We start from the raw sequence: 11,493 nt of genomic DNA, 5'->3' as shown, positions 1-11,493 counted from the left end.
AAAAAAAAAAAAAAACAATCACCATTATCCAATTTTTATTAATTCCAGTGGCACTAATACAGGCGGCGATGGTCACGACGGACAGTCACACTGCAGGTTTTCCCCTCGTTTCGCATGGATTGAGCTGGATTTACCCCCCCCTTTTTATTTTCTCAGGGGAAGGAGGAGAGCATTTCTCCCCCTCCCTCCCCCACCCTTTTTGAGTCAAATAAATACAGAATTGGGCAAATCTGGTGGAAATGTTTTAGTTACAATGGCAAAGATGAGTCATGTGCAACACAGAAACCTATAAGGCTGCTTTTTTTTTTTAATATCTTTTTTTGATTTCTTCCTTATTTTAAGTCTCAACCCATTAATCAACAAGATGGCAGTTGATGGGCTCGCTCTCTACCCAAGGCTAATTAATTAAATTTTAATACCCCCCCCAACTCTCCCCCAGAGTCCATCAGGAGCTTAATTAGAGTTTGTCAAGGAAGTTGTCGAGGGCAGGGATGCCTTCCTTCAGCCCTTTGCGTTTACGGGTCTCGGCCACCACCTGGCAGGGCCGGCTGGCGTTCTCAAAGGGGTCCCCGGGCAGGATCTGCCAGTGGTCGAAGACACACTGGGGGAAAGCCTGGCCACCAGTGTTGGACCTCAAATCCGCTGTGAAACCTGGGGAGGAAGAAGAAGGAGGTGAGGTTCTTCATCAACAGGAGGAGTTTGGAGTCATCAAAACTCCAGGTCTTCACCAAAATATAAGGAGGCCAAAGTCTACTGAGATGTCAACCGTAGGGCAGCTCTGCCCTGAGGAAGGGTTGGAGAACACTCCAAGAAGGCCCCAACAAGACCTCAAGAGGTCTCTTAAAGATGGGGACTGACTTTAGCAGGTCTTGTCATGATAGGACAAGGAGGAATGGTTTGACCTTGAAAGAGGGGCGATGGAGATGAGATGTGGGGAAAAAGTTCTTGGCTATGAGGGTGGTGAGAGCCTGGCCCACGTTGCCCAGAGAAGCTGTGGCTGCCCCATCCCTGGAGGGGTTCAAGGCCAGGTTGGAGAGGGCTTGGAGCAAGCTGGTGTGGTGGGAGGTGTCCCTGCCCAGGGCAGGGGGTTGAAAGATGATCTTTAAGGTCCCTTCCAACCCAAACCAGTCTGTGATTCTATGAAGGCTCCATGTCCCCATCCAGGGAAAAGGAATCCAAAGCCTCCAGAGGTGCCAAGCACAGGACAACTCTGCCATAAGGGCTGTGAGTTGAGGTTGGAGAAGGCTTGAGAAAGGCCTCGTTGGAACCTCTAGCTCTTCTAAAATAGGGAATGACTTCAGCAGGCCCTGTCACGATAGGACATCTGACAATGGCCTTTTACTAAAAGGGGACATCTACTAGGTAAGAGGAAATTTTTTTACACTGAAGGTGGCAAGACCCTGGCCCAGGTTGCCCAGAGAGGTGGTTGATGCCCCATCCCTGTGGAGGGGTTCAAGGCCAGGTTGGAGGGGGCTTGGAGCAACCTGATCTGGTGGGAAGTGTCCCTGCCCAGGGCAGGGAGGGAGACTGGGTGGGCTTTAAGGTCCTTTCCCACCCAAACCATCCTGTGATGGCCTCAAGTTGTGCCAGGGGAAGTTTAGTACGGCGATTGTGAAGAATTTCTTCACCAAAAGGGTTATCAAGCCTTCGAAGAGGCTGCCCAGGGAAGTGGTGGAGTCACCATGCCTGGAAGGATTTAAAAGGTGTGTAGATGTGGTTAGTGGTGGACATTAGGTTTATGGTTGGACTCTACGATCTTAAGGATCTTTTCCAACCTAAATGATTCTACAACCAGCCGGCTGGATACAGGGGATCTCCTTCCTTCCTAGTGTTGGTGACCCAGCACACCCAGGACCAGGACTCACCAAAGGACTCGTTGACAGGCAGATAGGCCTTGACCACAAACATGGGGGTGCCAGCCACCTGGGTCTCCTCAAAGACGTGGCCACGCTTCCTGTTCAGCACACCGTAGATGCCACCCACCACCTGCTCCGGGCACTGCAAGAGAGAGAGGTATCAAGACTCGTTCAACTTCTCTTGACCCAGGATCTTCTGGGGTGAGCAGAGGTTCCTCACCTGGATTTCCACAAGGTAGATGGGCTCCATGAGCCTGGGCTGAGCAGTGAGCACACAGGCATACAGGCATCTCCTGGCAGTGGGAATGATCTGTCCTCCTCCGCGGTGGATGGCGTCAGCGTGCAGGGTGACATCGTGCACGTCAAAACGCACACCACGCATGTTCTCCTCACACAGGACTCCCTGGAAAAGCAGAGCAAGGGGTCAAAATACACCTTAAGATGCTGCAACCCAAGTTCTTGGCCAAGAAAAGCAGGTTTTCCACATCAGTGTGACAAAAGAAGTTGTTGCCATCGTATTTTTTTCTTCTAACTTAAATAAGCAGGAAAAAAAACCCTCTCCTGTTGCTGTTCCCAGTCTACCCATCAACTTTTATTCAAGTTAAATGACTCCTTGAATAACAAGTCATCTCCTGTTTAGTCCTCAAAAAAACCCCAAAAACCTGGTCAACAAGGCCAGATCTTCACTGAGGCTCCAAGTACCTTTTATTTTCCTTTGATGCCAGCTGTGTTAGAAATTTTAGTAGTTTCTATCCCTGCTCTTGCGTTTTGCTCCTTGAAAAAGCTTTTTAGAAGCTTCAAAAGTATGTGCTGCCGCGATGAATTTCTCGGCAGCCCCAGGAGAAAGTTTTTGTCTTGAGGGTGCTTTTGTGTCTAAACCGATAGAACTTCACTCCAGCCAACACCGAGTTTCATTTAACCTAAAAGATACTTTCAAATTATAAATAGGTTGCACTACGTGGTAGTTTTCCCCACATTTCTTTGAAAAGATGTCCACTAGCCATTTATGATGCCACCTGCCCCTACCTACCTCCTTCGTGGCCCACTGGAAGCCGGCCACCACGCTGTCCTTGATCTCGTTGAGGTACTGCACTCCCTTGGTGATGTCAGTCAGGATGTTGGGGCCGGTGCCATCAGGACCAAAGCACCAGATCTTCCTGGCTTCGGTGACATCCCACTCGTACTTCTCAGCCAGGTAACGAGCTCGTTGCTTCAGCTCCTGACGAGCAGAGACCTCACCCTTGTCGATGTCCTCGGCCAAACCATCTGGGAAGGGTCGGGCCTTCATGTAGAGCCTGTTGTGTTTGTTGGGGGACTTGGAAAGGCACATCACATTGGATTCCTCGCTGACCGTCTCACGGTAGGACACGACAGGATCTGATTTCTGTGGTGGCAAAGGGCAGAGAGGAGCGGTGAGCCACCAGCCAAACCACAGCTCACCACACACCTGCCCAGAGTTCAGCAGCAGCTCTGCCACTGCAGACCCTCTACCTTAATGGGAATGCAGGCATGATCCTCCTCCAGATCCTTCAGGCAGATCTCCAAGTGCAGCTCCCCTGCCCCAGCAATGATGTGCTCCCCAGACTCCTCGATGATGCACTGCAAAGACCATTCACACAGCAGGTGAGGCTTCCAGCTGCAACGCAACCGAAGCTCTCACCCATAAAATACTAGTGGCTCTCTCTGATTTTTGTCTCTGACTCAGAGAGATACTTTTAGATGCTTTTTCCACTGATTTTGGGGATGACTCAGCGCCAACCCCGAGGTGAAACTGTTTACATCTGTATTTTTTAAATAGGAACAACATTTGTGATTTTTTTTTTTGAATTAGAAAAGGTAGACAAAATCACAGAATCACAGAATCTTAGTGGTTGGAAGGGACCTCCGAGATCATCGAGTCCAACCACAAAAAAAAAAAAAAAGAAAAAGAAAAAAAAAACACACCACCCCAAATGCCCACCAAAAACACTCCACCACCCAACTAAACCCCACACTCAACACCTCACCATAAACCAATAACCTTGGGCACTAGAGCATGCCCTGAAGAGCCATGTCTATACGTTTCTTAAATACCTCTAGGGATGGTGACTCCCCCTCCCTGGGCAGGCTGTTCCAGTGCCTGACCACCCTCTCAGTAAAGTAATTAATGCAGCATTCCTTCCCACTCCAGTAGAGCTGGGACCAACAATCAACTCAAGACTATTTTGCCAGCACCACCAGTACAACCACAACTAGAGGCAGAATGCTCCTGTGCCAGCAGGACCAGGATTTCTCCTGTCCCCAGAAGCCTTTTTGGACATTCACCTGCACCATAGGGTCAGACTTGGCAAGACGCTTCAGTCCCTCCACCAGCTTGGGCAGGTCTGCTGGGTTCTTGGCCTCAACAGCCACACGGACAACGGGGCTGACGCTGAACTTCATAACTCTCATGTTGTGAGCATGCTCGAAGGTGGTGATGGTTCCAGTCTTCACAAGGAACTGGTCGACACCAACCAGACCAACAATGTTTCCACAAGGCACGTCCTCAATGGGTTCAACGTAACGGCCCATCATGAGAATGGTCCTGGTGAAAGAGAAAGTTGTTTGAATGAAGTTTGGAAGAGAAGGTCCCACCAGGCTGTCTCCTGGACTTCAGCAGCAGACCTGAAGTCCACAGCCAAGCACCTTGCCTGGCCTCAGAGATGACAAGAGACACAAGATTGTTCTAGCACCACAAATGTGGGCCACAGAGCACACTCCAGCCAGGACTGACCTTTGAATTGGCTTCAGGTACAGATCCTCCTTCTTGCCAGGTGTGTAGTTTGGTCCCATGATTCTGACTTTCAAGCCAGTTGAGACGAGACCAGAGAAGACACGTCCAAAAGCGTAGAAACGTCCCTTGTCAGAGGTTGGCACCATTTTAGAGATGTACATCATCAGGGGGCCTTTGGGGTCACAGTTCTTAATACCTGAGAGACAGATCAGCCTTAGTTCAGTACCGTTTCTCACAGCTGGTATGTACCCTGTCCCCACTCCCACAACGAGGCCTGTACCCAGTATTGTCCCAGTCTGTTGGCATCTGTCTGGACAGCTGGACAGTGAGACCACATCACCAAGAGATCTTTTAAATGAACACAGGCTCAGCCTGGGCCTTTGGCATATACCCTGACTACTCTCCAGTCACTTAGCAAGCTCGTTCACAAAATAACAGAATGATATGAGGTTGGAAGGGACCTCTGGAGATCATCTCCTCCAACCTCCCTGACACAGCAGGGTCACCCAGAGCAGGTCACACAGGAACATGTACAGCCAAGTTTGGGATGTCTCCACCTCTCTAGGCAGCTTGTTCCAGTGCTCTGCTACCCTCAAAGTTAAGAAGTTTCTCATGTTGAGATGGAACTTCCCATGGTCAAGTTTGTGCCTGGGCACCACTGGAAAAAGACTGGCCCCATCCTCCTGACACCCACCCACCCTTTAAGTATTTATTTATAGGCATTGATGAGACCTCCCACTCAGTCTTCTCCAGACTAAAAAGATCCAAGTCTCTCAGCCTTTCCTTGTAAGAGAGAGATGCTCCAAGCCCCTTATCTTTGTAGCCCTCTGCTGTAGCCTCTCCAACAGTTCCTTGGCCTTCTTGAGCTGGGGAGCCCAAAACTGGACCCAGTGCTCCCAGTGGGGGCTCACCAGGGCTAATAAGCTTGTTTGATCCATAGTAGAAAAGCTAGACTCAAGAATTACAGCAGCTACCAAGCTGTGCACTTGGAGAATGAGATGGCTACAGGTTTTTTGGAGCTCTGGGCACTTAAGGGAAGAGATGCTTGGCAGCAAAGCAGCAGCTCATCGTACCTATAGCAGCCTCATCATCAGGGGGTCCCTCGTAGAGCAGCTCACAGCGGTACTTCTGGGCTGTGACAGGAGAAGGCAGGTGAATGGTGATCATCTGCAGCAGGGCATCTCCAGCAGGCAGCCACCGCCTCATCACAGCCTGAGCAGAGATCAGAGGAGTGAAACCCAGTCCTGATTGCTCACAACCTTCCCTCCCTTCCCCAGCCTCCAAGCTGTCAACAGCTCCTTCCCACCCAAGCAGGGTTTGTAGCTGCTTCCTAAGTTGACACAGTTGGAGCAGCCCAACTACTTGTCTCCTCCCCACAGACCACTCAGCCCCATCTCACCTTCAGCAGGGGTTTGCCCTCCTTGTCCTTATCTTCACTGTCAAGCTTGATGTCCAGTTTCTCAATCAGTTTAGCCGCCTCCTCCTTCTTGAAGTTCATGATTGCATCGAAAACCTGGAACACAACAGGAGCAGTCATGAATGGTGTTGGTGACCCACATTTGAAGCAGCAGCACAAATGTCTCCAAAGAGACTCTCTGTTCTTGCTCCACACCCAGCTGAATCCATTTGCAGACTCAAGACACTTGCCTGCACAACATCTACTACCAGCCTCCCTGCCCCCACAGAGTAACAAGATGTGTCAGATATTTAAATTTCTTCAATCAAACAAGTCAGCTCATCACCCAGCTGAATCCATTTGCAGACTCAAGACACTTGCCTGCACAACATCTACTACCAGCCTCCCTGCCCCCACAGAGTAACAAGATGTGTCAGATATTTAAATTTCTTCAATCAAACAAGTCAGGTCAAAGTGAAGAAATTTTCCATCATCATGCACCATAACTGAACTGGAGAACAGAAGGCACCAGCGTAGGGTGAACACTAAGGAACTTACCTTGAAAATGGGGTCAAGGATGAGCTGGCAGAAGGTCCTGGGCAGTTTCTTTCCATCAGGGCTGGTAGCAGATTTGCTGAACTTGCCAGTAGCAGGATCAAAATATCTGCAGAAAGAATCAGCTCAGTTCAGCTGCAAAGCACGTCTTGCTTTGACCAGAGGAAAGAGCTGCTGAGCAAGAACCATCTTCATACTTTCCCCCATCACTCTCAGGCTTTCAGAGCTCCTCAAAACACATTTGTGTTGCCAATTCATCATCCCCTCCCCCTTTATCTGTTTCCTATTCTGCAAAGATTTCATGGGAAACGGCTCTTTTGGTAGCACATGGACCAAGCCACTGAGACAGGCACAACCACATCCTCCCTCCTTACTCATCTCCTACAGCATCAAGTCACAGCCACATGGAGCTGGTCTGGAATTAAAAGCAACGGCCACAATTCCTCACCTGTCTCCCCACAGCTTCTTCATCATGTCTTCTACTTTCTTGGCACGCTCAGATGGATTCAGCTGGGCATCACCCTTGGCAGCAAACTTTGCAACGTACATTTCAGCAAACTGTTTCAGAGTGAAAGCCCAGCCATGCAGGCCAGAACCAAAGCCAACAGTACCGAGCACTGGGTCAATCTGGAAGAGAAGGGAAGAGCTGGGTTACGTAGGAACAGTCACAGGGCATTACAGCAATCAGCCTACTCTGTCCCAAACAACACTCAGAACAGCTCCACAAGGAAAAGAGTCTGAAGGTGGAACTTCTCATATATGGGAAAATCAAGCAGCTCTGTGACAGTGGCCACCTCCAAGGTCCAGGGACAGCCCGGCCATTTTAGCTTCCCACCACAGAACTAGATTGGTATTTCATCACTTCAACCAGCTCAGAGTGCCCAACTTCTATTGGCATGCAGTAAAATTCCTGCCCTTCACTCGGAGGCTCAGCAACGGATGAAAACCTGCAGCATGCAAGAGAGCACTCAACAGGAACAAAGCACAAGCTTTTTCTCAGAAGCAACAGCCCTGCTCGCTACCCAGGGGAGCAGTGCAAGGAGCTCAGGGACTGGCAAACACCTCTTGGCCTAATTCAGAGCCAGGGGAGGGACGCTGCAGAGGAGCCTAGGATTCTGCATCACCCAACACCACAGATGTGATGTGCACAAGAAGGTGTCCTACAAAACAAGGGCATCCTTGGTAAAGAGAAAAAGATATCTTCTCATATCTATGGTGTTCATTCACTCAAGCCTTAACTAACAGAAGATTTAGAAGAAAAGCCAGTGAGAGCTCCAAATCAGCACAAGCCTGAGCAATATGGGCATCTTCATTATCCTACTCTCACTTCTTCATTTGAGATAGATGAGAGGGAGCAGTTCTGGCTCTTTTCTATTTCGAACACAGCCTTCCTCTTACCATGATATTTCCCATGGGGCCACTTTCTCCTTCTCCGTACGTGGAGATAATGACGTTCACGTTTTCCACGATGCGCTGGAAGGTCTGGTACAGCTCTTCTGGCTCCAGCTGCAGCTCCAGCAGCGCTCGGTCCATCTTGTTCATCATCAGGACAGGCTTGATCCTCTCAGCAATGGCCTGACGCAGCACAGTCTCTGTCTGCACGCACACACCTGCCAAACACAGGGGAATTGGCCATCCTTGTCTTCAAACTCACCCAACACACACTCCAACTGCATGAGGCTGCAGGAAAGCTTACCAGAGACACAGTCTACGACAACCAGGGCACCATCAGTGACACGAAGAGCAGCAGTGACCTCTGAAGAGAAGTCCACGTGCCCGGGAGAGTCAATCAGGTTGATCAAGAAACCTGAACCATCCTTGCTCTGCTTGATGAAAGCCAAATCGTTTTCAGAAAGCTCGTAAAATAGGGAAATAGCTCTGAAATAAAAGAAAAACTATTCAAATTATTATCTACGGTATCTGTTACTCCCCTCCCTCCAACAGCCTTTTATCCCGCACAGAGAACTGGGCCTGGGCTTAAAGATTTCCTGAAGCGTATTCCTGGGAGGCCAGTGTGGGAGATAACAGGGAGCACAAACTAAAATCTGCCTTTCCTACACTTTTCCCAAACCGTAACCACTTCTGAAACCAGGATCTCTTCTGACTCCATGCCATTTAAAGTGCCCCAAAAGGGCTCCGTTTCTTTCAGTCAAAGATTCATATTTTTGTCCTATTGCACGCAACTGCCTTTTTAATCCCTTTTCATGCCCCTCTGGGTCTTCAAACCGCCCACGGTGACACAGCTGTCAGGTACATCACCAGAGATGCTCCCGAGAGTCTCCACACCACATCTACAGGACTCCAGACACCACCACCCCCATCCCATAGCCCCAGTGCTAAACTGGAAGGCTGAAGCTCCTGCTGGCACATCTATTTCCCAGCAGCCACCAAGCCAGCGCTCCGTGATTCACCCCAAGCCCATCAACCCTCCCTCTTTCAGCTACGCAACGCTCATGAGCAAGAGAAGAGCTTCTGAACTAAACTACAGAAAACCCGACGTTGTCTTCTTTCACCTCAGGATCAAATCAGAAGAGGACTCAATACCCCCCTGAGCTCAGCCCAGGAAGGGGGGTGGGAGGGGGGAGCAGCGAGGTGCCTGCCGGGAGGGGAAACTCACGTCGATTTGATGGTGATGCACCGTTCCTGCTCATCCTTCCTTGTGTCGGTGAAACGGGTCTCCCCCGCGCGGGCAGAGGCGATGATACCAGCTTTGCATACCAGAGAATCAGTCAAGGTGGATTTGCCGTGATCAACGTGGGCAATCACAGACATGTTTCTGATGTTGGCCTTTTTGTCCATGATGGCCCGTATCTGGTCTACTGTGAAGTTCACCTTGAAGAATGAGAGGAGGGAGGGGGAAAAAAAACCACCACAGGGTGTGTAGAGATTGCTTTGGCAGCCCAAGGAAACATAACTGGCCTGGTTTGAGGACACCAGAAATACCTGCCATGGTCACACCACCATCCATCCTGCCCGTGCACCGCAAGCCCATCCACAGCAAGGGCACGGCAGACACCGGGGCGACAGGGGCCCACAAGCAAAGGGGCACCCAGCGCTCTCTGGGCCCCCAAACGGTGGCAGCATCAACGTTTCCGTGAGGTAAAGCCCCCACCGAACCCGACCCCGGCGGATGGGATGGGTGACAGCCCGTGGCGCCGCTCGGTGCGTCCCCGGCCCGGGCCCGCAGCGTTACATAAGGCACCGCAAAGGCGTCAACGCCGCCCCGGCGCCACATCACCGCCGCCACCGCCGCTAGACACCGGGGCGACAGGGGCCCACAAGCAAACGGGCACCCAGCGCTCTCCGGGCCCCCAAACGGCGGCAGCATCAACGTTTCCGTGAGGTAAATAAAACCCCTACCGAACCCGACCCCGGCGGGTGGGATGGGTGACAGCCCGTAGCGCCGCTCGGTGCGTCCCCGGCCCGGGCCCGCAGCGTTACATAAGGCACCGCAAAGGCGTCAACGCCGCCCCGGCGCCACATCACCGCCGCCACCGCCGCTCTCCCCCGCTCCCCGCGGGGCAGCACCAGCCCTGCCGCACCCCGGCACCGCCAGAGGAGCCTCCTCCGGTGGCTGCCACAGACCCCCAGGGTCACCGCGCCCCACCCGCCGGGCAACGGCCCCACGTCCCCCCTCAGAGAGAGTCCCCTCCCTCCCGGCTCGCCAGCCCCACCCCTCTCCCCTCAGCCTGGGCCGCGAACAGGCCGCTGCCACCGCTACCGGCCCACGGGCCCTCCCGGGGCGGCCATCCCTACTGCGGTGGGGAGAACGGTGCCCGCTGGGCCCTCTCAGAGCGGCGACGGGCCGCGGGGACCTACCATGGTGGCGGATGGCGGTGGATTCTCCGGAGCGGGGGGGTTCCAGCAATGGCGGCGGCAACAGCCCTGTCTCGCTGGCGAGCGCAGAGCGGGCGGAAGAGGACGCTGACGTCAACCGCCCCCTTCTTATACGACGGCGCCGGGCGGGGGGGCGGGACCTGCGCAGCCCGTGCGTAAGGCGCATGCGCGGCAGCGCCTCTCTAGCCCGCAGCGCCCGGCGAGCTCTATGGTTGGGGCGGAGACCACGTGGCCGCGCACCGGAGCCGCCACCGGTAGCCCTTGCCCAGCTCCCACCCGGCTCTGCCAAGGTCGCGGCGGGGGGAGCCCCCCCCCCCCCCCCACGCTGCCAGTCACTCCGGTAGGAACCGGCGTGGGGCAGCGGAGCCGGTACGGCCACCGGCGGGGAGATGTCGGTGCAGGCGGCGCCGGTGTCGGAGCGCTGAGGGGCGCGGGCAGCACCAGACGAGACCGAGGTCTCGGCTCCCGGGAGGAGACGGTAGGGCAGAGGCCGGTGTCAGACCGGGAACGGGTAACGGTTGGGCTCTGCCCGCCCCACCGCCGCCGCCGGTAGAGCTCTGCCGCCGCCCGGCCCCGCAGGATCCCCGCTCTCCGCATGCGCGGGGGTGAGGGGGCGGTGCTGCGGTGCCCCCTGCGCGGGGGGAGGAGCGCGGAGGGGGCGCCGCACCCGCGACCCCCGGGATTACCGGCCATCGGGGCTCCCGTAGCCACCGGTTGAGTTATTAGCACCCATCACTGACTTCCAAGGCTGGGGAGCCTGATTAACATATTGGCCTGGGTAGGAAGCTTGCTAATTGCCAGTTTAATTAATTAATTAGCTCATAAGGTTGATGACACAAGGCAAGTGCAGGGAAAACCCTCTCCCGGTGCAGCCGTGCACCCCAACTGCTGGGGTTCTCCCGGGGATCCCAGCCTGGGGGCTCGGGGACACACACACACACTCCAAAAAAGCACACCCTGTGCTCTTCTGGAGCACCCGGACCCCCGGGGGGAGAGCAGCATGGGGTTGGGGGAGGGAAGCCCTACCCATGCAGAAGGTGGTTTTGATAAGCAATTAATTATTGCTTGGAGAGATTCCTCCTCGAGTGCCCACAAAG

The 11,493-nt window shown here is 53.4% G+C and overlaps 1 protein-coding gene across 1 annotated transcript; it reads right to left on the bottom strand.

Annotated features, from left to right (window-relative positions):
* Positions 1-20: 20 nt before the first annotated feature.
* Positions 21-10,516, bottom strand: EEF2 (eukaryotic translation elongation factor 2). Its single transcript, XM_014949681.1, has 15 exons — positions 10,379-10,516; positions 9,177-9,391; positions 8,256-8,437; positions 7,958-8,169; positions 7,008-7,186; positions 6,563-6,668; positions 6,008-6,121; positions 5,682-5,820; positions 4,609-4,804; positions 4,161-4,419; positions 3,348-3,455; positions 2,887-3,240; positions 2,077-2,259; positions 1,866-1,998; positions 21-651 (listed from the first exon to the last, which is right to left on the bottom strand). Exons 1-15 carry the CDS (start codon positions 10,379-10,381, stop codon positions 458-460), a joined length of 2,577 nt encoding a protein of 858 aa, XP_014805167.1. The 5' UTR covers positions 10,382-10,516; the 3' UTR covers positions 21-457.
* Positions 10,517-11,493: the final 977 nt, after the last annotated feature.

This window comes from Calidris pugnax, unplaced genomic scaffold, assembly GCF_001431845.1.
Source record: "Calidris pugnax isolate Ruff unplaced genomic scaffold, ASM143184v1 scaffold173, whole genome shotgun sequence".
NCBI lineage: Eukaryota > Metazoa > Chordata > Aves > Charadriiformes > Scolopacidae > Calidris > Calidris pugnax.
The sequence above is the reverse complement of the archived record's forward strand: the minus strand, read 5'-3'. Positions and strand labels throughout refer to the sequence as shown.